Below are 25,609 nucleotides of genomic sequence, written 5' to 3'. Positions count from 1 at the left end.
CATTAAAGGTTAGATATTCCTGAAACGTACTGACTCACCTGAGACATTGGATGTGGCCTTTTGATTTTGTTGCTCTTCCTGCTCTCCTGAGGTTGAATGTGGAAAGAACTAGGAGAGTTTGCCAAGGCAAGCAATGAGAAGAGAAGTAGGAACAAAACTCCAAAAAAAGTCTGGTTGGATCAATATTTTGCTGGTGGGAAATAAGCAGAAATGAATCACTGCTGTGTAAAAAAGAAATAAGAAGCCTGGCTGTGTTACTGAAGTCCTGCTGCAAGCACTTAGAAGATTCCCTGAGCTACTCTATGCCCACCACTGTGTGCATCTTACTTAAAAGGTACCTAACAAGTACTGGGTAGCACCAGAGGTAGCTGACTGTTGTGCAACACAGTTTGGAGAGACATCAGTGATAATCCTGTTGGTAAATAATGTTTCAGATGGGGTTTTGCTCCTTTTGAAAGTTGTATTTTCTTTCATTCCTTTAACGTGAAGTACTCTTAGATTGCCAACTCGTTGTACACATGGCTGAGTCCAAGAGGAAGAAAGAGGCGTGTTTTCCCTTCCCTCTTCCCATCTTTCTGAAACCTTCCCCAGGCTCTTCTGCTTTTTGATTCTGTGTAGCACGAGGAGACTATAATGAAAGGCTGGCCATAAACTAGAAGATTGCATTTAAACTATATTCTTTTTCTTTGTATTGAGGCTCAAGGCTGTTTCACTCTGGTGCTTTAAACTTCTGATTTATTAGCGGGCACAACCTGGGCTATCCCCTACAGTGATCATGGTCCCCACTAGATAAATTACAGCCTTATGGTACAGTTTTATGAGAGTGCTTGTGTGATGTTCCCATTAACTGCAGCAAAGACTTTTGTGTGCAGGGCGGTCCAAGAATTCCAGTGTTAGCATTGATGCCCCTGATAACTTACTGTGCTGAAGAGAAGCTGAATACATCTCCAGGGAAGGTTGTTTTTCCTCTTCTGTTCTCCATTTTTAGAAATACTTGATTTTTAACCACTTACCACAAGAGTTTGTGAAAGAGCCTCTCATCTATGTAAGAAATGACTTTGCATTTTTTTAATGAACCACTTTTTAAGTATTCCTAAATAAGTAGTAGATGATATGGACATGGGATAGATGTGCATAGCATGTGTCACTTTTGGTTATGAGGATACTAAAAGTTCTTAAGTTATAAGTAATGGTTGGAAGGAATCTCTTGACTTATTTGGAGTGTGTATCGCTCTGTGACAGGTTAACCATCATCTGTTTATTAAAAAATACATTTATTTTTAAGGCTGTCAGCCACTTCTTAAAGTATTTATAAACTATAAAAAGGAGTATTTATAAACTAGAAAAATCTTAATTGGAAGTGTTGCTCCATTGGAAATATTCCCATGAACACTAACAAGAATGTTTCCAAAAATAATGTGTTTAGCAAAAGAAGGAAATCTCCTTGCTCCATGGCATAAAGCATCCCGAACTAGCACTCAGATGACACTGAAATAGTTGCTGTAATGTTCTGAGACACTGTGTTCCTAAAACTGGACTGTCTTTCTTTTTAATAACTCTTAATCACAGCGAAACAGGAATATTGCGCCTTATACCTCCTGAAGTCACTAGGAGTTTCCCTACTAAGTTCAGTGGGAACAGGATGGGTGCCTCTGAGCCCTATAAAGCTACTGTCATGCAGCAGTTTGCTGAAGGCTTTTGCTTTTTGGTTTATAATTTTTCCGAAGTTCTATAGAATTATCCTAGTAAATTAAATTGTGCCGTCGTCCATTTCTGTTTGCGTATGGTTATAGTTTTATTAGATCTAAAAGCATTTCCCTTATTTATGTAATATATTTTACTTAAAGAAAAAACAAGAAAAGAAAAGATGCCGGTTGATTTACAGGGTGCCTGTGTCACAGGAGCTTAATGGAATGTGACGCTCTGCTATGCTGCTTAACTACTGGCCACTGCATTTTCTCAAGATGCTTAAAAATCCAGGTTACCACACAGTGACATTTCACTGAAGTGCAAGAAAGAGAAAGGAAAGGGGTGTAGCAGCATTTCCATTGAAGGGAGAACGTAAGATTTCTCATTCTTTGCCCATTTTAAATTGTTGTACAAAGTAATTGACAAGCGAGTTTGGAGATTTTGCAAAGCGCTAATGACCATAGCTGCATTCCTCAAACCATTAGATCAGTTTCCAGAGGGACCCATTGCTGATTTCAGGAATCACATGGAAAAACTGAGCTCCAGACAAAGAGCGCAAACCGGAAGCCGGGTAATTATGGAGGTATTCAAATTTATGGCAGAAGATGCCTTTATGTGGCACTTTATGATATGCCCAGATGAATCAGCTGGAAGGCAGTAATACCTTACCGGGCTGCTTGTTTCTCTTCCTGAGCTTGCTGCAGTGCGCTTTGGGTTTGCTTTGCCCCCTCTTTTGTACAGCTGCACGCAACTATTTTGGTGGAATGTTCATGTAAACTTTTAGCTGAGGAAAAAGAGGAAAAGCTGGTGTTACTTGCAAAGCGGGGAAAGGCTGAAAGGTTGAATGTACCCCTACTTTAAAAATTTCATCCTGGTTATCCTGAAAATAAAATACATAGTGAAAATTCAGAGCTCCAGCTACTTATCACGCTTCTGAAAACACAGCCTTGAAGTTGCCTTTGTGTGGTTTCTGCAGTGCCAGGGGCTCCCTGGCTGGCTGGCGAAGCCGGGCGCCCCGGGCTCTCCAGCCCCTCTGCCAGCCCAGACTGCCCCGTGCTCCGTGAAGCGCTGGAGGAGGGCAGCTGGCTGTGCCAGCGCTGCAGCCCCTTGACGCTGTCCTTGTGCAGCACAACAGTCATAGCAGAGCCAAGGGGCCCTGGCTTAAATTACGGTCGGCTATTTTTCTGTTGCTGCTGTATCAGCAACAATATCTCTATCTGCGTTATGTCTAGAGACATACACAAAGCTCCACTAACTTCCATTTTCTCATCTGAAAAACGAACTCGGTGTCTTAGTCTCGTATTACTCAACTTTGTAGCTGGAGTTAATGGACCAGGCCTAATTCCAGAGTGGTTCTCAATTTGTTGGATGTGGCTGATGCACAAATCAAATAGTTCTGGCACCCTGACACTTCCTGTGAATGAAAAATGACACTAAACTAAATAGTTGTGTGAATTTCATCCCCATTCATGCAACCGACTAAAAGACAACTCATATTTGGCAAATGTACAGGAATGGAAGAAAAGATTCAAATCAGAAGAAGAAAAATGTAAATGTTCTTGAAGAGGTTTTTTCTCACAATGAAAAGAAAAAAAAATAAAGCAGTGGAAACCCATGAGCTTTATCCTAGAAAGATCTAGTCAGGAGAGTATAACAACTTAATGGGATGTTAAGGTTTAAGAAATACAGGGTCTTGCAAGAGGGGGTGTTACATCACTCTGCTGCTCAAGAACCATTACAGAAGAGTATTTTTGTCTCAAGATGAGGATTAATGTTAGACCCCATCTGGTGCAGATCTGGGTTGTACCTGAACAGAGCAATCCTGCTCCTGTCCCTTGCCATGGGTTCCTTGTCTCATTTACCGATTGTACCGCTTAAGACAGCAGCTGTAGCTTATTCGTCTGACAGAAAACTTGCAGTTTTGTTGGGTTAATTTTCTTTTTTTCAGATCATTTTCACTCTGTGACTGTATCTTTGCTAGAACTGGAACAAGTGAAGCAGTGGGCATGTATCTCCCTATGCGGAGTTTGGGGAGAGAGAAGTCAGGGGAAGAAAGCCCCTGGGTTCACCGGGTACTTAAGGAGGTATTCAGATGACCCAGGGCTGCTTATCAGAAAATACCGCAGTATTAGGCTGTATGTGAACACACGCTGCTCTCTGCAGACTTTAGCTGGATTGCCACTGTGCAAAGCATAACAAGATACAGGAGTCATATTTTAGTCTGAGACATTACAGACTAAATAGGTAGGATAATGAATGTGAAACGAAACACAGAGACAGGAAAGAACCTGTGAAAAGTCACATGGGGAAAGTGAATTTGGGAATAAAACCAAATGTCCAAGTGATTTTTTGATTACACAGAATAAACATTCCCTTATCTCACCTAGTGGGCCTGAATATCTTGGCCTTAAGCAAGCGTAAGTTTTTTGTAATGTTTTCCAGTCTGGTTACAACAGTCTTATCGGAGAAGTACTATGCGCTGTATCTTTCTGAAAGTCTTTGTCATGAGATGTGGCGTTGCAACTGGAATGTTTATTGTACTCTGTCATTATTTATACTCCATCGCTCCCATTGACTGCCTGTCCCACCCGCTCCCTGGAGATTAGCAGAGTCAGGGAAAGGATAAATGATGATTAGCAGCTAGTCAAGGGATGTAAGAGCTGAAAGGGTCAATATAAAACAAAGGCTGCCGCATATAATTCACAAAGAATGTGAGGCATTGCTTTTCAGAGGCAACATTCGCATAGCCAGGGTTTTAATGAGAAAGGAAAATGCTAACATATAAATCCAGTCCTAGAAAAAAATATTAGCAACAAACGTACCAAATGCTAAATATTTTTGCCATTAAGCCTGGTACTCTGTTTCTGATGTGAACTATTAAAACTCCTCCTAAAGCTTTCATTACAAAATCTTGTTTTTTTCAAAGCGCGCAATGCAGACCTGATCAAACTCTCACTGAAGCTGACGAAGAGGCTTCTGACATCTGAAGAAGCTGGTATTTTCCTTCAGGAGTACAATTTTATTCATATTAGCATGTCTATGTCATAAACCAAAGTCCCATTAAGTTACATGCTGTGCACACACAAAACAAAAGGATTTTTGTGCCTGTGCCTTGAAGACCTCGCGCCTTGGATGCTCACTTAGCTCTTGCTGCTTTGCTGTCACCTCTATTCCTCCTCACCAAGGGTTGCTAAGCCCTTGCTTATGCAGGTGTGTACATGGGAGACAGGACTGTACTTCAGCTGGAGCCCTGGGCAAAGCCTCACTGGCTTAACTGGGCTCCCAAAGGAGCTCAGGGAACCTTCCCCAGGACAAGCAGCCCTGGCCCCCTTGCCGTATTCCTATTCCCATGGTGCCCTCTTTCTTTATCCTGCTTCATGAATGTTTTTTGGCCATATCAGACCTCTTGCATTCCCAGATGCCCAAAGTTACCCATTCCCAGAAGCTAATTTTGTCCTTGGAGGTGAAGTGCAGGGCACTGACGTCTTTACAAAGAAGATAAATGCATTATTCCTAATTATTCCATAAACAGTCCATTATTCCTGTTATTATCATGCAGAGTACATGAAATTTTAATGTTTAACTGCTCCAGGTTGTCAAAGTCCTTGTGCTCTTCAAAAATAAGGGTGCAGACTTTGTTTGGTCTTTGTGCGGGAAAATTAGGACATCTTTGTGCTTTTTCTTTTTGTCTACTTAGAAAAGGCAATACATACTGATTCTTCACTTGGAAATCTATCTTGGGCTAACTTTTATGTGCTCCTTGTGGGAAAAATTGCCTAAGTAGTCTCTAAAGCCTGTTCCATGATAAATATGAGTGAATATTGATTGATTCTTCTTATAATTATGACTTTCAGTCTTGTAGGAAACAGAGATGTTTGCTAATTCAGACTTCATTTGTGTATTGGTAAAGAAGTATGTAAAACTGAAATCAGAAAGCGCCAGTGAGACTTGCCATTGCTGTCGGGTTTTGTAGCTTTGTGGTGTTTTCTAATTCAGTGCAACTTCTTGCTGTTGCCGTGCTTGTTAGTTGTTGGGACCGAACCTCTGTTTTAAGGGTTTTCAGTTTCAGCTGAGCTTTGTGAAATCTGATTATCAAAAATCCAGGCATGTCTTGTTTGGAATATGGGTGACTGTACTGTGGAAATTGGAGCAAACACTCGCAGGCACTGACTGCCTGTCTGTCCTGCTGCGCTCCATGGGCAGTGCGGCACGACGGGCGAACTGCCCAACTCCTATCCACCTAGTGCTGAGTTGTCCCAATTTCTTGTTTCTGATTTAAACTCTCTCTGCCCCAGTAACATGGGGATTGCGGATCACAACTGCAATTTAAATGTTAAATCTGAGTGTCTTGAATGGTTCGCATCTGATACAAATGTTTCTCTTAAAAAAAAAAAAAAAAAAAAAAGAGCCATCGGGAGGGAAAGTCCAAGCACTGTTTTGGAAACTACGAATTGTGGAAATATTACCTAATAGGAAAAGTATTCTTAAAACTGATTCTACTCTGTGCATCCCTTTAAGGGATTATGCTTTGTGCCTGCCTTCTGGTCCCTGTCAGCTCTTGTCATTGCCTAGGCATTGTTTCCTGTAACAGAGCTCTGCACTGGGCCTGGGCGGTTGTATGGCAAAGGGAAATATTTCTGCCTATGTCAAAATACTGCAGGTGAATGGCGGAAAAAAAAGAAGATTTCTTTACCTCTTTCATTATGGTTCTGTTGGATTAGAAAATGTGTCCATTTTTAAATAGCCTTTTTGGTATCAATCAGACCAGTTGTTTTCCTTTAGCAGTACTTTCACATGAGTTAAGAAAAATAGAGGAGATTAAGAAAGGGTGTATAGGAGGAACATCTGCTTCTCATTTTAGAAAAGCAATACATTTTTAATATAATAATGCAGAGTAGCAGAAAAAGGCACAGCAAAAGGAAACAAAAAACCTTAACAAAATACACCGTCATCTATTTCACTAAGCAGTTTTGGAAAGTTATCATGAACTTGTATCAGCATGACCACAAAATCTACTTTATTATGCTGATTATAAGGAGGGTGAGGAAAAGCTGAAACGATATTTCATTCATCTATCCAAAAAGGCCTGTAAGCTTCTAGCAGCGTATGTGACTAGAATTTTTCAAGGCTGGTGGATGGTTTGCACAGACAACTTTCTAAGTATTTGATGTTATTTGCATTAAAAATAGTGTTTTCAAAGAGCCTAGGAGTGCAGAAGCAGCATAAAGCAACACAGTCTTGGACCAGAGGAATGAACACGACAACTGGTTGCGTTAATAGCCAGCCTTGGCAAGTAGTATCTCACAAAATTACTTCCTGGAAGAACCAGGCCAAATGCCCAGGTTTGGGGTAGTTTTGTATTTTTAGCTTTGCTTCATCCATGCTTAGAGGTTACTTTCGTCCTGGCCCGTCTAACTCGGATGTGCTAAAACAGATCAGAGCATAAAAGACATAAACGAGGTCTTGGTTAGGGGAGAACAGCCCCATGGGATTCGGTGTTTACAGCCTCTCAGCAATCTCCACTGCAGGTAGGTCTACCAATGAAAACAATGGTAGATTTCCTTTTATTTATTTATTTGGTAGTCCAAAAAACTCTTCTTGAGCCCTGACAATCAAGCTTCTGTCCAGTGCGAAGTTCTGGTAGCTCTGAGTGTGTGCTGGATGGGAGGGGAGATAGGAAGAGCAGAAAAGCTGCTCTGCAGGGCTTTGCATTACATTAAAACAAAATAAGGTCTTTTAAGCAGTGAGTAACTGCTTGTCGCAGTTTAACCTCAGCCGGCAACTGAGCACCACCCAGCCGCTCGCTCGCCCCCCCCCCCCGCCCCGGTGGAATGGGGGAGAGAATCAGAAGAGTAAAAGTGAGAAAACTGGTGGGTTGAGATAAGAACAGTTTAATACTTGAAATAAAATAAAATAATAATAATAATAAAAAAGAATATACAAAGCAAGTGATGCACAGTGCAAGTGCTCACCACCCACCGACCAATGCCCAGCCAGTCCCCGAGCAGCGGCTCCCCCTGGCCAGCATATAATATTACATAGCAATTAACATCACACAGTTCAAATCATTGGCTGTTCTCACCCAAAATCAAACCCCCTTGAGGTACGCATCGGACTTCCCCATCCTTCCGCATTATCCACCAAGTGCACCCAGGTCCTTGAGCGAAAGCAATCCCACGGATGGGTTTGCCTTTGCAAAGGTTCCTTTAAAAAAGGTTATTTTCTTCCTTTTTTCAAAAACTCCTCCTGCTGTGTTGCCCCACACAACGATGTCATCAATGCAATTGCTCACCACCCGCCGACCGATGCCCAGCCAGTCCCCGAGCAGCGGCCCCCCCGGCCAGCTTTCCCCCAGTTTCTGTACTGAGCATGACGGCACATGGTGCGGAATGTCCCTTTGGCCAGTTGGGGTCAGCTGTCATTTCCTGTAAATACGAGTCAGAAGTCTCTTCGTTAAGATCAGAAGTGAGATCTGATCAGAGGCCCTTCTACTCTGTCTGGGGAACTGCCCGCTGGAAACTGGAGCAGCAATTTTCCTGGATGAACCCCCCCCTTCAACACAGGCACCTTGAGTGAAATAACTTGCATTTTAAATTACCTGATTTAAATTAGATCTCTTTGGAGCCAGACTGCATTCATTAATTTTGGAGAGGTAATATCTAGTTGGAGGTTATGCCCTGAGTCAGTTGGAGGCAATGCAGAGTGTCCCAACAAATTTGATGACACTGGCTCTGCGTAAACAATTCTATCAATAACACACAGGAAAGAAACTAGCTCTCGCTTGCTCTCCCGTTTGAACTGACTTGCTAAAACTCAAAGAAGTGAGAAAACATGTCCCAGGTGTTTCAGTATCGGTGACTTAATTTTGCACTCCTTAGTCCATCCTTAGATGTCTAAGTCATGTGCAGGTTGAGAGGGCTGTGTACGTATAAATTTTTTTCTTATGTATGGATATAACTGTTTAACTGTAAGGACATATCAAAACCATCTGACTACTATATTGCTAATTACTTAAATGAGACTATTTCTAGAGAGGGAATATTAATATTTTCACTTTGTCATTCTCTGGAACAGAACTGTGCTTTAAGGGACATGAGAAATCATTTTTTCACTTAAGCATTAAGGCAGCTTTTCATACAGATCACTTCAATCCTGTGTTTATTGGTGCTCACGTAAGGAAAGGCTGCCACGCTGAGCCCCATTTCTCACTGACTGGCATTTAAAATTTTTAAACGTCAAATATTTACTGATGTAACTTGGTAGCTGCCCAAATTGAATTTCAAAGGTCCTTATCCTGCAGTTTCTATTTGTGCATGCCTTCCATTGAAGTCAGCTCCATGCATCTCTAATGAAAATGAACCTTCTCTCTGTGGCTATTTTTCAGCCTTTCTGTGCTTTCCATTTATTACCATGATTTACAACAATATTGTGAGTATTATTAATCCAGATTGCAGTCAATGGGAGTTTGGCATGGTTTTACGCTGCAGTACTGCATCTTAAATAGTCTTGGCTTCCAAGCTGTAAGAATTTGGCATGCAACTACTCGTCACTGCCCAGTGTTAACAAACACATACAAAACATTCATCATGCCATATGCACCCAGGCCAAAGAGAAAGAAAAAGGGAAGAAATGTATTGTTACATATTTGAGATCTTTGAAATTGAGGAATGTATGAAAGCATAGTCCATAGAGAATACGTGGCTTAGTGTGGCTGAGCAAGGTGCTTTGTGCTCAGAAGTTCCTGAGTCCCGGCCTCAGCGCTGACCCAGTGATGCTGTGCTGTGTTAACTGCCTGAGAGATCTACGTGAATGTAACTTCTGTGTTAGGGTGGGAATTTTTTAGCTGTAAAATTAAAGACAAGACATTTGGGAGCTGTGCATACGTGTTTAGGGAGATTATAATTTTGACTCAAAGGTTGCAGTCAGTTTCCATTGCCAAAATTGCAGGTTTCCTCGAGCAGTTTGGAAAAAAATGACTTTTATGCTATTTAGCACCCAAAACCAGAGAGAAGAGCTATTACTTTTTTAACACTGTCATGACATTGCACCTAAAGTACATTCAGCAATCACTGCCCCAGCTTTTCTAGGTGCCATGAAGCCTACCTGTGCCATAAGCAGTAACTTGAAGTGGATCAAAGAAACAAGCTGAAGAAAGATGAGCGCCAAGTAATAGTTTGAGTTTCTGTAGATCATAAGCAACTGTTTTACAGATGCACAGTGCCTGACAGCCCACACTGAGATCTGCAAGTGGTCAGACGTTGTCTTGGCAGCTGTTGGATGAAGCCCCTTGTTCAGTGCCATAAGAAAGATGGGATCCTGTTAAGAGGATGGCATTTTTGTTTAAAGGGATGTGGACTTGCTAGTCTAAGAAAAATCGCAAGATCTTATGATGCTGTACACATTCAGAAGTAATCAAATTTTTTTGCTATGCACAATAATTTAAAAAAAAGTACCAGAACAATTTCCTCATCCATTCCCTCCTCCTTTTCTTTCTCTCCTTGTAAAAATGCTATCTAGTAGAGCAGCCAAGATATTTTTCAGTCTGTTGCTCATGCGTTTTTTCATTACTTTTTTTGTTCTCACACTGCTTGCCCAGTACAGCAGCTGTTAAATGGCGAACTCAGAACTGGGGAAGGCTATTGGTGTAGCATCTGATTAACAATATTTTTGCAGAAAATTGATATGTCGACTATTTTTAACCTCAGGCAAAGGAAAGATCAAACCCAATCCATATTCGGTTACATATGGCAACCTTTTCTAATTTCAGATGCCTTTGTAGCCTCTGATATTTGACTGTATTTTTCCTTTATATTGTTGTCTGCCACAGTCTTCCACCCTTTGTGATATTGTGGGATTTTTTTTTTTTTTTAACTGTATGATTGTACCATTAAGAAATACAGTCAGCGAGCTTTCATGTTGACCCTGGGAGCCTACAGTAATTTGCTTGTTGCTTCAGTAAGCGTGTGTTGGCATAGCTCTGTTGACAACAATAGAACAGCTAAAGGTCTGGCTTTTACGCATAACACTTTATAATTCCCTATTGATAGGCTAAATCCATTTTTGTACAATTTGTAACATTTTTTTTTATTACATATGCTAGTTACATCTTAAGGCCAATCGGAGAAACAGACTGTAAATTAGAATAGTTGCGTGATCTGAGCCCCAGGTCTGTTGCAACGTGGTTTTCTCACAACTTGGAAGGTAACAGCCGATATAACGCTATAGAAATAGGTGATTATTCTTTCTTTCTCTTTCTTTCTGTCTGTCTTTTTTCAGGGAACTGAGTAGATGAATGTACCTTAAAGTTTTAATTTTCTAGGTAATTAGGAGAAGTAGATTGTATAAGGTGGAAAGGAAAGTTAATAAACCATGTGGTCCTGGATAGGTCACGCTAACAGTCAGGATGTCGCTGTGAGGACAGGAAATCCTTATATTAGAAGCATCATTTTAGTCTTTAATTTAATCTATAAACCAGAATCAAAAATGCTTGCATACACCTGTAAGAATATTTCAGTGGGGCTGTGAACTGCGTGAAAGACACAAGCATACTGACAAGAGACTTGTTTGTCTTAGTGCATTTTCTTGCCACCTTCAAAATAATCCATGGTATTCTTGGAGGTTGAGAAGACAAGGCTCCAAAATCTCTGAATTAGACAAAATGCTGTATTTTGTAAACAGAGACAAGTGAACTCCAAACTGAACTTAATAGGGTGAATTATCATCTGCTTTGGATGAGGGGAAGTCCGACACCCAACACATTGGGCTTGGAGCTACTGAGTTTAGATCAATGGCAGATCTGACCCACAGATTTGTCCTTCTTCACACTGGAGAAAAATACATATTGAATTAGAAGGTGCACACCCTCCTCCCTTGGTGGCCACCACTATGTAGCTAAATATTTGCTTTTTAAATTCAGGGGAGGAGGAACAAGCTAATCTCATAAAGGTTCACCCCACCCTCTGCTTGGCTTCTCTTCCTTGGCAAGCCTTCCCAGCAGCAGCTGGCTGACTGTTTTTCTTCTGCAATTGTGTTCATGACATTTCCTGCAACTAGGTTTTCCTGAAGGTTTCCAGCAGTCCTTTCAGCCCCCTACCCCCCTTTTTTGGCCTCTTCACCCACTAACCATGGCCTTGTGCCTAGTTCCCAGCAGTGTAAGTACCGTATCCCCATCACACATCCATGCATATCCTCTATATGCTCTCAACACACACAACGAGTTTCTGTGGTTTGCTTCTAAGTCTGACTAATTTACTGAGAGTCAGTGGTTAGTGTAAGGGGCGCTGAACAGCCATGATATAAACAGAGACAGTCCTTCCTCAAGATACCTGCTCCATCAGAGAGACATGGAGTTTGCACTGTTTCTCAGTGACAAGAGGTTGCTGTCCTCTTTTAATGTAATTCTTTTTTGAAGAAGCTGCACGTACCCCTCTCCATGCAGAAGGACTGATATAAAGAACCTAGATTAGGGAGAACTGATGCACAGATCCTGGATTACTTAGCGTGCTGGTACTTTTCCTCTCCACACTACTGAAAGCTGCATAAACTGTCCTTTCACAGGCTTTTATAAACACTCAAGTGACTTAATCTTTTAGCGTAAAAGCCTACTTGTATATTAAGCTTTCTGTTACCGATGTCATTAAATCAATATCCTCAGTGCTACAGGATCCAAGTCACATATAAGCTGTCACACGCAGTTTAACTTAAGAAATGCAGTATTGAGGTACAGTCAGTTCATTTTTCATAGATTTAGAGAGTACTTTGAAGTAGAGCTGTTGAAGATCAGAGAGGGTTTATTCCTCATTGTAGCCAGTTTCTCATGTGTTGGGGGGCTTTCTGTTCTAATGACAGTTTTGTTGCAGAACTTCAATGAAGTCTGAGAAGATGAGTGTTTTATGCAGTTACCATAAATGGCACTGAAAAGCCTTGTGAGGCCTATGTCGTGTGTGTTAAAACACAGGACATGTTCTTTAAGAGAATTAGATAGGCAAATTGGTATGGACCCTTCTTGTATACACATTATTTATCTATTCTTTTTCCACGTGGGTACGCATACAATTCTAGACAGCTCAGAGACTGTATAGCCTCACTTGGTGTATTCCTTGTCTAATGAGTGTCATCTGTGTTTAGAGTTAAAGATGGAGAAAAACAATAATTTGTCTCTTGCCAGAGATACTTCATTGAGGGTAAAACATACATCTGGGATTTAGTTGTGTAAAAAGATACACAACTGAAGTGCTATGTCTTCTTCCAACCTGGCCCTGGGGTGCCCTTTCCATTTAGTGTATTAAGAATCAAGATTTATCTAGAGATATCTTACAAATCAGAAATGACAGTTATTGTACGATCTTAGCTGTTATTACAGCAGATCTTTCTCTCTCTCTCTTTTTTTTTTTTAGCCACTCTTTGTCTGTCATACAAGTGAAATAATTTGTAATACAAACTGACTATGGATTCTTTCAGTTGCTTACTTCAGGAAAGCTATAGACATGATGGACATAACATTATACAGCGTAATGGGCAAACATTATGCTACATGCCCTTGCTGCTGGTAAAACAGAATGAACTCTGCCAACAAAACTTTAAATTAAGTGAAGTTGCAAAAGGCAGTTTTCCAGCCGTGGGTTATGGATCATTAGTCTCCTGCAGTTTCTGAACTAGTGCTCTTCAAGAATACTGGGAGCAGCAAGAGGTGGGATTGAGGGAAGGAAGCAGTTTCTGAAAGACACTCCATATTTCACCGGTGGTCTGTGGTTTGGAAGGTGTGCAGGACCCCTGCTGTTGTTAAAGGTGAGGCTCATGGTGGGGCGCTTTCTGAAAGGAACGGGAAGTTGAGAATCGATGGATCTAGCAGGGAACACACCAGTTTGATCCTGAAGCCTTGCACGGGGCCTTCACAGGGCAGCCAGCGATGAGGAAGGGCTTTCACGGATGAGGAAGGACTCCTCTGTATTAATTAATGTCATATAATTGGTTTTACTACACCTGTCTCACCACACCTGGAAAGAACATGGCATGAGCAGATTGGGGGTTATATCAGTGAGATATTTCCTGGTGATGGGGGATGTGACTCTTGTCCCATTACCACTTCCCAGTGTGGCACACTTGTGAGAGCGTGAGGTTTTACCGTTTGCTTTGCTCCCCTCGTGGGAAAAGGCTACAGGATGTCACCAGAGTCGAAGGGGAAAATAGAGACCCTTGGCAGATAAGTGGCAGTCTTTCCTCTTCAGAAAGCTCTGCTTCTGTGAGTACCTGACCTGCAATCTCAGCTGTTTCTATGATGAAGGCTTAGGGGAAAACAGGGTGAGTCAAGGAACTAGAAATTTTGTCCAGGGATGTTGCTCAAGCAGATAAGAAAATTCCATTTATGTTATCCAGAGATGTGAGTTAAGAAGAAGTAAATGGCCTTATCTACAGCATAGCTACTTGAAGTGTGTGGAAATCCAGTACGAATGTGTGAATGTCCTGGGTTAGGCAGAAATGCTTTATTATTGCTAGTAAGGAGGGAACTGTGCTACCTCGTGCCTGACACTCGTCGGACTTGTGGGAGAGGAGAAGGAGAATTGCATCAGGGACTTCTTGTACTTAGGTTGAGTTTCAGCGTGATGAGGCGGTGGGGTTTTTTTTCTTTCTCTAAAACAAGGAAAGCAATACTTGGTTATCTTTCAGCTTGACAGCATTGTGTTGCAATAATCCGAGGGCTGTTAATTCACCAGTGATTTTTTTATGTTGAAGACTCTTGTAATTAAAAAATTGCCTTAAGGTAGGTTCTAACACAATGTGGACTTTGGGGATTTGTGTATTAGAAAGGGTTGAACAGATCCTGGCAGTCCTCTAGTTTGCATATTTTGTCTATAAGAAACTATTACTTCACTCCAATGTAATTTGAATTATTTTGTCATGAAACTGGTGTAACAGAGTGGAGAATGGGGTCTCAAAGCTTCCTGAATGGAGGAGATTGAGTTAGTGGCTAAATCTGTTTATGGAAGATAGAACTTATGTCATTATAACGCTAAGGTGTGTTAAAATAAAATCTTGAATTATGGCATTGCTCTTTTGGTTTGATTGTATTTTTTAAAATAATCACTATTGTGGAAAGAAAATGTCTGTGAGTTGGTCATTGTAATGCACATATTTCAGCATTATTAATCCTAAAATGTGAGATTCTTATTACCCAATGAGAACAAAACCCAACGAAGCCAAACATATGCTGAAGAATAACGCCCCAATCCTGCAAAAATTAACACATATATTTGTGCTTATATACAATAAATAATCCTGGTGTGCTGTTTACTTAAATGGGACACAGATTTCTCACTCAAAGTAACATGAGTTTATCCCAGTGTGTAAATTTATGACTGAATACCAGCCTTCGCATGTTTGGAGTTTGTGTTAAAGCCACAAAGACTGACAAAATTTGCTTTCAGTTATGGTGTGTTAATCTAGAATAAGTCTATTGAAGTTATTATAACAACGAGAATTTAAAGCAGTTGAATAGTGGAATTTAGTCCTTTTTAACTGTTCCTTCAGGGTTTATATTTTCTTTCTTGCAGACTCCCAGACAATACAGCCAAGCACTAAATAAGAGTAACAGAGTTCATCTTTACTGTGCATTTCTGGACTATAGGTATGTTACGTAATTTCAAACTCTTTCACTTGGTTTAATTAAATTACCCTTAGTGTGTGATGCTATATATTACCTATATTCTTCTTGTTCTCTTTCATTCATGGAAATAGTTAAACAAATGGAGCCACTGGTTTACAAAACCCACAATCTCATAGTGGCTTCTTACCATAAATAGGAGACTTGTTATTCGCGGACCCTGTGTTAGGTAGGTAACTGAGAGACTGAAAAATTTTGGAATCAAAACTGCAGACTGATACAAATCGTGCTTATCTTGGTTTATGAGTATGTCCACTTGGGCAGATGCTTGGATGTTTTAAGATGGCAAACCTCCAGCAGAGCCATTGTTTTCGCTGGATCTGTGCCTGTGTCACAACACCATGTGAGATCAGTATTTCATAGCTGTGAATTTTGGCCAATGCATGGAATGGAGAAATATTATGTCCCTGAATGAAAATTAGAATAAGAGGGGCATAAATGTCACCTTAAATTTCACTCAGAAAATAGGAACTATGAAAAAGCAGTAGCTGTTTTTTTTTTAGCTCTGAATATATTTCATCTGTTTTTGATTTCCAAACATGCTGCTCTTACTGAATCAATTGAGAAAGAATACAAATAGTGAATTTGAATTTCATGGGGATTAACAGTTTTTGAGCCGTAACGGTGTAAGCCTAATTGATGTAGCAATGGCCCGCAATGCTGTGATCCCTCCTATCCGGCATGCACATGGGAAGGTCACTGTAATTGTTTTATTGAAGTTTTGTTTCAAGTATGTTGAACTGTCCCAGCTGTTGGCAGTTACTCGTTGTTATGGTTACTCACAAATTACGATAAATTAGAAACAGATTTTACTGAAGCGAATTAATACGGCTGGGGCATTGTTCCTGTACTGTTTTCCGTTGGGGCTCGGGCCCTTGAGGCTTTGCCTCAGGATAGAAACTGAAGTATGAAATCTGTCCTTCCAAATGAGTTTTATTTGTGTCAAGATGGTCTTATTCCCTAGTGCATGGTAGTTAAAGAATAAGCAATTTGTTTCTGACCTATGATACTCTCCTTGAGAACTCAAGGAGGTCCCAAAGGACAGAGGAAGGGTGAGGTAATACCTATCTCTAAAATAAGCACCAAGAAAAATACAGATCACTCAGTCTAGCTTCAGGACCAGAATAATATCAAAAGTCATAAATGGTTAAGAAGCAGGCAGTTTGGGTGGGTGACCTACGGTGCCTGAGCCCATGGAGCCCCCCCCAGATGTGTGGCTGTGGCTTCTATGTCCCCGCTCCGCTGCAGGGCTGTGGTGGCACAGGGGTTTCTGGGTTCCCCTGGCTCCAGGAAGAAGCAGACTCATGAGGGTCACTTTCCTGCGCAGCGCTGGGACCAGGCCACTCAGCCAGCCCAGCCATATCCTCAGCGGAGCAGGAGCTGCTCTTGCTGGCCCTGAGGATGAAGTGACAAAAACCAATTGACATGGATGGGTCACGAGAAATCTTGCTCAGTCAGTCTGAAGTGCTTACTTTGACAGGATGAGTGGGACAGCGGATAAGGGGGAGGCAGCAGATATGATACGCTGACTTTTTTGACTTTTGCAAGATTATTGACTTGCCTGATACTATAGTTCTCAGAATATAGAAATGTGGGTCTAGGTGAAATGCCATAAATGGGTTGCACAATGTAAAGAAAAAATGCAGTTATTGTTCATTGGGAAGAAATCTCTAGAGACATTCATGTAGGGGTCTGATCTGGGCCCTGTTCCGGTCAGTATTTTCCTTAACTATTTTCAAGATGGAATTGAGAAGACACTAGCAGTGTTTGCAGATGCTCCAGCCTGAGGTGGCTTTCAAACCTTTTTATCTCCTGTACAGTACAATGCATGTCAAATTAACCTGATAAGATGCATTTTGATAGCGATTATGTTCCATTTTTGTGTGCTTTGCAGCAATGGAACTGGTGTTTGGTCTAATGAAGGTTGTGTGCGTGAGAGTGGGGACCTCAACTACTCAGTGTGTCTTTGTAACCACCTCACTAACTTCGCCATTCTGATGCAAGTGGTGCCTCTGAAGGTGAGATTAAGCAAAGGAGTAAATCTGTCTGTTAAAAATGAAGCATAAATACATCAGTTGCATCCTCACACCACATCAGTAAGTGATTGAAACTGGGCTCATTTTTGCCCAACTCAGATTTATTCCACATCTTGCTTTCTGGGATGATGTTTTAATACTACTTGACTATATTTATTTTTTAAAACTTTTGGGAACTGAAATAGAGCATGAAATGAAACACATCTGTGGTAGGTGGGAATTCTGTTTACTTTATTCTCACCCTTTTGTCACAATTTCTTAAAGTACTAGGCAGGAAAAGCACTGCCTGGAGGAGGACGTTGTACAGATGACCCTGGGTTTTATGATTAGTTTTCAAGACAGAGACAGCTGAGATGTGGCTGTTTAAGGGTTTTGGTAACTAGACTTGTGGAATATGAACAGCCGAGCTTGAACTTCATGTGGAGCAAGCTCTGCTGCCAGCTGGCCCCTACCATTGTCTCTGCCAGCTTTCCAAGTGCCTCCCTGCTGCTGTTTCTTCACCTTGTTGCCAAGCAGGGGCTTGTGTAGAAGGAGCATGAGAAAGAAAATGATGCTTTAGAGTTGAAAGTGAACCCCTTATGTATAGTTTTCTCTATGCTCAGTTCCTTTGTCCCAAGAGTTATCAAGCAAGCCTCTCCTCAGCTGGAATATGACACTTTCCCTGTTTACCCAGGACCTTATGCTTGCTGTTCGTACTCATCACTGGTTTCAGATGAAGCTTTGATGGCAAACGCGTTGCTCTCCTCACTAGACGTGTTCTTCTCTTCATGATACCTTATGATGCCTTGAGATTTCCTCAGAGATGGAGCAGAGCGTCTGCTCCTTGCAGATGAAGTGCTGGTTTGTGCTTGCTGAAGGACTCTCTCTACAAAACTCAGCACCAGGCAAGGTCAACCCCATCCTGGATCTTAGCAGACAGCCAGCACTGCCATGAGCATGAGAAATATGTTTTTACTGGTTTATTTGGGTGTGCTACTGTCAGGGAGGATCCAGTGGAGGTAGTGATGAAGTCCTGTTCAGACATCCCTCGGTTAATAAATAATGAATGTATAATAGGAATAATTTATGAACCATGCATTTAAAGAAATGTATACTAATTGCCTGTCAAATTTATACTCTCTGGCACATTCTCAGCTTTCAACAGACACCATCCTAATAATATAAATTAACAAACTGAAGAAGAGCTTCAGTAGGACAGTAGGAGTCCTACTGTCACATTTACACTGTGTGCTGCTAACAAGCGTGGTGTCCTCTGTGGTACAGCTAGAGGGGTTTTGTCAGCTCTGTTGGCGTGGATGCATTGACTATATGGCCATGTCTCAGGCTCCTGTTAATTGGTTTGAATGATGGGTTTGCTCTTCTTTTAGGCAGTAGCTTTGCCGAGACAGCTACTGCTGCAGGATGGGCTGCATGTGCTCATGAGGGCGGCACAGAGGTTCCTGCAGATAGATACAGAGGTGAGCTTGCAGCGTAAGGGAACTCTTACCAGGGTTCTACCACTGAGCACCTCCGAAGCCTTTTCAAGGAGCGAAGCATCCCAGGCTGCTATTGGGAGTTACTGATTCAGTAACACTGTTAGCACAACTACTCACACGGTAATCCTGGTTAGATGGTGTAATGTCATTGAAGTCAGGGTCCCAGTTTAGAACAAGATGGTCTGCTGTCCAAAGAGCTTAATTAATACCCACAGCCTTTTGTATTAGTCTAACCATTTGAAGATGGGGGTATCTTGTTCAGGTCACCCAGTTTTTATCTAACCATTATTATCTTTATTGCTTGTAAAGCATCTAATGACCCCAGCTGGTTTCCAAGTATTATTTTTCTAGGAACTCTTCGTACTCATGATAAAATGTAGCTTTGCCTCAAGAGCTTCCCATCTTGTGAGGCAAAAGTAGAATGGGAGAAATGCGCTATCATTAACCCTGTTTTAAAGAGCAGTATACAGGGATTTAGCCAGGATTAAAAAGGATGTCCACCAATTAAATGACGGTAAAAGATTAGTTGATTTTCCACTGGGGAACAGTTCTGAAAGATCTAACTTTCAAATAAACAGATTTGAGATTGTCATGACTTATGAGATGCTGCAATAAGTTCTAATATTATGCAATATTAGTAATTTGAGATCAAAGATATTTTATATCAAAGTCTTTGGAATCAAGCTGTCCTAAAGAGATCTGAAATGCATAACTAAGAAAGGCTGGACGTGAATGGACTGTCCAGTTCCTCACAGTCATTTAATGGCTCTATTTTCAGTATTTTCTCCCTTCTTAACTTTTTGGTCTAATGCATTTGCATCTGCCAAAGTTTGCATGGAATGTTTTTGCGTTGCTTTTTTTTTTCTTTCAATAATTTAGAAAACAAAATGAAAGTGCTGCTGAGATATTACGTGGATGTGTGAGACACAAAGACCTAGTCACTCTGATGCATAAAAACACTCCCTATGTGACATAGTACTGTAAAAGTCGGTATAAAATAGGGGTTTTTTTTTAAGTGAAACTTAATTCCCATAATTTTCTGTTGTATTTTGACCCCTTCTACCTAAAATCCCATTTCTGAACAGAAAAAAGAAGGGAATTTATAAATTAGTGGCAGGAAAAGTGAAATGCTGAAAGTTGATAGAGGTATTTCCAGTATAGAGTCCGTATGTTCCTAGTACAAATCCATGAGAATTCGAAATGCTTGCTTCAGCTTTCAGTGGAAGATTGTGCAGGCTAGGTAGAAAATATGCCTTCACTTCTAACCTCTTAAAGTTCACCTAAAAATAATTTTTGCATGCACCTCAGTTGGCAGAATTTATAAATGCATTGTGGCATGGAGAAATTCAGGTTCGCTGGTCTGCAGAGCAATGAACCTGAACTATGCCTCGACACGGCTGCTTTGCCATGCCCTCCCATCACCCGTACAAGCTTGATGTTACAGGGAGGCGGCAATGAGAGTGGGCCCATGTGGGGTCTCAGGTAATATTGCCGCTAACAAGCCAATGAAGGATGTCATCCCTTCAATATGCTTTAATTCCAGTTCCTCTCGTTTGGCTATTATGTAGTCCCTCTCTCAGAGTTCATCAGAAGATCTCACCCCAAATCTTTGACCAAGATATACCCTTTAAATTGACTGTTTGGGGTTATCTTGTGGTAGTAATTTTTTTAACCAGTGAAAAAAATTGGTATCTTCATTGTGTAATTGGCATGAAGTCAAGATCTGAGCAAAGACAAGCTGCCTGGTTTTTGAGCTATACAAGCAGACTATGCTCAGTTACGAATTCCTAAAACATTTGCTAAGTATTTGCTTCATGTGTATAAGCAATAGAGCCTACTGAATCAACTAGACAGTTGGAAACTTGTCCCAGGCGTCCTTGGAACCCTGTTAAGTAAATGTTAAAATGCTGTGGATTTTAAACACATATACATGTTTATTCACCATGTTCTGAAATTCATGAGCCGAGGTTCAAAGGGCCCATATAAATCACCCGTTGGAATACCAGGTTGTCAATGCCCTAAGAAATTGTTGCAATGGTATTTTATTTGATCTTGAACTTTTGTATATTTTATTTTTCTTTTCATAAATGAAGTTCACAGATAATATGAGAGAAGATAAAGAGAGGGTGGGAGTATGCCATTGCCCACATTTGAACAGTTCTTTTTATATAGTTATTATATAACTGTGGCCATACAAATAGAACTGGATGAAATTTTTCCACATGAACACTATTTTTGACAGAATGTTTATTTTTTGTCTAGATTCTGTTTCTTACAAAAAGGGGTCTGCTTTTCATGAAAAATGTAAATAAATTACTGGAAATGGATTGCCTGAAAACTGGCAAAAACTGAAAAACTGAAAACTACATCAAAAGCTGGATTTTGGTACAAAAATGTGACTTCATGGGAATTCTACTTTGGGTGCTTTATACTTCCATTCTCCTATGGAAAGTATTGTTTCCCTTTTTCTCCATCGTACGGATAAATGCAGCTCTCAGGATAGCACAGCCAGGCAGATGTTCACTCCAAGGGCACCGTAATAGCCTTTAACCTAATGCACCACTCAGCAGAACAGTAAAACCAGGTATGAATAGTTCTACCACCCCTTGCAGAAAGGCAGGCAGGTGCAATAAAAAAAAAAAGAGGGGGATGTCGACAATTCTAAAGAGATGTAATACAGACCGGTATGTATGCAGCAGCTTCAGACCTGAGAGAACATCCCTAGGGAGAACACTGTTGATGTGGAAATCCATGAACTCTTGAAATCCAAGAACTCAGCTCCTCTTCACGAGATTGATTTTCTTTTTGCTTAAAAAAACCCAACAAACAAACCATAAGCTTTCCATTAATGAGACATTGCAGTTTTTTAAAGAGGTTGCTGTTCACAACCAGAGCGTATGGCATACCCTCTGAGTTCAGTAAAAGCCAAGGTGTCTCTAAGCAACAAGTACTGAAAATAAGTGACCTTCCTCAGAAGTAACTTGCCACATAAATGACCAGAGAGCTGAGCTTGTATAACTATTTGTCAAGGATGGTGACTTTTTCTTCTGAGTTATGCTAATTTGAGCAAGAATCTCCTCGCTTAACTCCCTTTCTTTGTTCCTTCACATGGTTAAGTCTAGCTTTTTCCACTTACAGAACAATAGTGTGATCCAGACCTTGTCAGCTTTGACGCACTGGGAACCTGCCCCAGTGCCTCCCTTCCTGCTAGTACTGGTCCAGCTCATTTTCACACCTTCACCAATATGCAGCCCATCTCTCTATATATTTACACAGTTTGTGCATTTCTTGTGGGCATAAATGCCTTTATGTATTCTCAAGATTCTTTAGCATTGCAATTTTATTATAAGGTACGGAACTATGTTAATAATTTATGCACCTGGCTTGGGGAGGAATTACAGTGTCTCACATGGATTTCATTTTGTTTCAGTGAGACGTTCATAGCAACAAAATTGTAGGATATCTTGCATCTGACGGTGCTTTCTCTTGAATACTTGAAGTATTGTGAGATGAGGAATTGTTAGACGTTTATGGAGCAGACTGTCAGGTGGGTCTAATTTCCAGGAAGCATAGAAATGCAAGAAAGTTCTTAGGAACAAGCTGCGAGTTCTTGATTTTTCTTCTTGATCTTTACTCAAAACAGGTTAGATTAATTCAGTCACTATTCTACTGTATGCCAGCTGGAAGTAATCTCCAGAGACTGAAATCTGCTGAGATGAAAAAGCATTTTTATTCCAATATTTCAAAGAAAGACATTGAAAGATAGAGGTCACAAAGAAAAATTTTAAATTCTGGGTTTTTAAATCAAATGTGACAAAATGAACCTCCACTCTGGTATCTGTGTGCTGTACAGCCATGTGTGAAGAAAAAGAACTTTGAATGCTGTGAATTAGCTAAAACCGAGCGCAGATTACAGGTGTAGTTGAACACTACTCCAGATTTTATATTAGTTTCAGCAAGAGCTTGAACGCACTAAAGTCGCAGTGATTGTGAAAGAACAGTACAAACAATAGTGCTGATTAGCTTGAGATCCATGTATGCAGTTTAGCTCCTTTCAGTGATGCAGGGGATTAGCAGTTGTAACAAGTTTATTTCAGGAATGAAATAACCATCTTGGAAAAACTTACAACCATGTGGTGCTCAGATGTCAGCCTGGCACTGACCTGTTAGCCTGCTGATGAATTGGCCCACGTGGAATGCCGAAATTGTTTGTGGTTTTATCACTCTGCTGTTACATCTGTATCACGGCTGGCCCAAATTCATGCTTGCTTGCTGGGATTCATTTATCATGTTGGTTTTAACTTGAGAAATGATAGCATTTATTTGGAGTTTTGGAGATTAGTGATGATCAACTGGTTTAAATGAATAAATAATTAATTGAAGGTAAAATGCGACTGAAGATGATCAGGATGTTCCTGAAGGGACATGTTCAGCCCTCGATTGCCTCTGTGAGGTTGCATGGGTGTAATTAAAGTCACACGTGATCAGAATTTGGAAACTCGGTTGAGATGTCTTTTCACAACTCTGATCAAGTTAGTGAGATTGAGAATTTTACCCTTGCATCTCCCCCCAAAAATGTGTCAGTGGGACGTTCAGAGTAGTTGTGCAGATATTAACTAATTTGTGTACCCCTCCTCTGCGAGACTCATTGCTCTGATCAAGCTTCTCTTTCTGATGAGGGAGACTGAGGTAGGGTAAAGAAGTCCCTCATAGCAAATCGTTGCTAAAGCCGCGCTCTTGGGGGTTCATGTCTGTCTTTCTCCTTCCTTGATCCACAGAACTGTGCTCCAGGTTTGCCTCACCTCTCTCACTGCAGTCAGAACAAACCCCAGCTGCCCTGCAATGTTATGGTTAGGGAGACAATGGTGCATTAATATAGCTGCGGTAGGAAAAATAAATAATCCATTTAGTTTGACGTGTTTACGCTGGTTTATGTTTGCTTCTTCTGGAGAAAGTCCAAGTAGATGGCACCCAGGGTGATACGCTGCCTGTGGTGGTTTTCTTGTAGTGCTGTAGTACGACGGTCCTCCGCTGTGCTGCAGGCTTGAACCTGGGTAGGAACAGCAGAGGATGGGAGATGAGATGTTCCCTCAAGTAGGCATCCTCCAGTGGCACAGAGCCTGGGGAGATCTCAACCTGCAACACCGCCTCCTGCACCCAGCACCCAGCGGTACCTCCCGGTGGGGAGGAGATGGCTGGTGGAGAGGTCCTGTTCCTGGGGCGGGAGGGACAGATGAAATCCAGAGGAGAGACGTCAGCAACGCTCCTCTGGTGCAGTCAGACGGAGGGATGTCACAAGGTGCTTCCTAGACAGCAGGAATCAAACCCAACACGGAGTAAGCCACAATTCAAAAGCACTCCAAAGAAAATTCAGACGCTATTATTTTATTTTGGGCAGCTTTACTTCCTCTCATCAGTCAGTGGGGCCCTATGCTCCTGCCAGGAAACATGCCAGCCATCTGGCAGTTTTTATTTTTATAGTGATCCAACAACTACAAAGCATGCCAGGCTATTTGTACCATCTGCCACATAAATGTCATTTCAGCAAAAGGATGGTGGACACCTGCGGACCCAGAGTTCAAAAATCCTTTTAAAGGGGGAAAACATTGTCTCCCACAGCAAAATAGAGTTTGACGTTTGGGTCCCCCTCCCCCAAGTGACCAATGCAGGACACAACTGGAATATTTATGGCTCCTAGACCATTCCCTCAAATTGGTTTTTTCCCCTATTTTTTCCTCTTTCTGTCTTTTCCAACTGTGAGGATATAAAAATGACTACTAGAAAGTTCACATGTGGATGGACATTTCCAGCAAAGTAATAGTGTCGTACAATCTGTGGTACAAATTGTTTAGTTTTTTAAACACATTTTCTGCATTTCTAAAGCTAGAAATTGCTTTGGTTTTCATCCCATTCGTAGTTCTTGTTCCATAATTCAGAAGGGAGGATCAATCAATACAGGTCGAGCTGCCCACCAATGGACTTGAAAGCAGAGAAGCATTTGTAAAGGGGAAAATATTTAAAAACTTCTGATCTTGCAGCTGGAGCCATAGAGACAACTCATAGCATCTTTAGGGAGCCCATGATTTTGAAAAGGCTCGAGGATTTGGCTGTGGGGTTCTATTTACAAAAGGAAAAACATCCCAGATTTCTTCTTTGGGGCAATATGTGTGGTTTTATTTTCTTTTTCGCTGTTATAACTGAGTTTGACAGCAAGTTTTGGCAACATGTGGCTCACTGAGAACGAAGTGCGTCTATTCGTGTTTATAAAGGCTGTTTTGAAAATGTCCTAATATTGTCAAATGCTTTAAAAATATGGGGCATGGGTGTGTAATTTATAAGTTTGGAGCATTGTTTTCCTAAATCTAACATTGCAGTTATTAATCAAACATTGCACTCAAGGGCGTTAAAATAGCAGTCTGAAATGATAACCTTTTTTCTTAAAATTTTCAGCCAGCTGAGGTTTGGATTGTATACTCTAATAGGACAATGAAATGGAAATAGTGTGGCATTCTCTGATTTCTGCTGTTTTGTAATTTTAATATAATTACTGTTCTCAGCATGCTTTTCATTGCTGGGAACATAAAAATAATAATGCCTTAGTCCAGTAATTTTTCTTTTGTTTTGCATATTTAAAAATTGGATAGGCATTGCAATTTTTTTGGTCCTTGTTTATTACCATTGACAGTTTATTTAACTGAAGAGATCTCTGCAGACAGTTTAGACAGCCCTTACCCATCAGATGAACAAAG

The 25,609-nt window shown here is 40.9% G+C and overlaps 1 protein-coding gene across 2 annotated transcripts in view; it reads left to right on the top strand.

Moving 5' to 3' along the window:
• Nucleotides 1–25,609, top strand: part of ADGRD1 (adhesion G protein-coupled receptor D1) — a 161,296-nt gene that overhangs the window by 72,927 nt on the left and 62,760 nt on the right. For both annotated transcript variants that reach the window (XM_076352987.1, XM_076352984.1), the window contains 2 exons: nt 15,240–15,313; nt 17,244–17,367. In XM_076352987.1, coding sequence (XP_076209102.1) covers nt 15,240–15,313; nt 17,244–17,367 — 198 coding nt within the window. The remainder of the gene's footprint in view (nt 1–15,239; nt 15,314–17,243; nt 17,368–25,609) is intronic.

Source organism: Aptenodytes patagonicus, chromosome 15 (assembly GCF_965638725.1).
Source record: "Aptenodytes patagonicus chromosome 15, bAptPat1.pri.cur, whole genome shotgun sequence".
Classification (NCBI taxonomy): domain Eukaryota; kingdom Metazoa; phylum Chordata; class Aves; order Sphenisciformes; family Spheniscidae; genus Aptenodytes; species Aptenodytes patagonicus.
The sequence above is the reverse complement of the archived record's forward strand: the minus strand, read 5'-3'. Positions and strand labels throughout refer to the sequence as shown.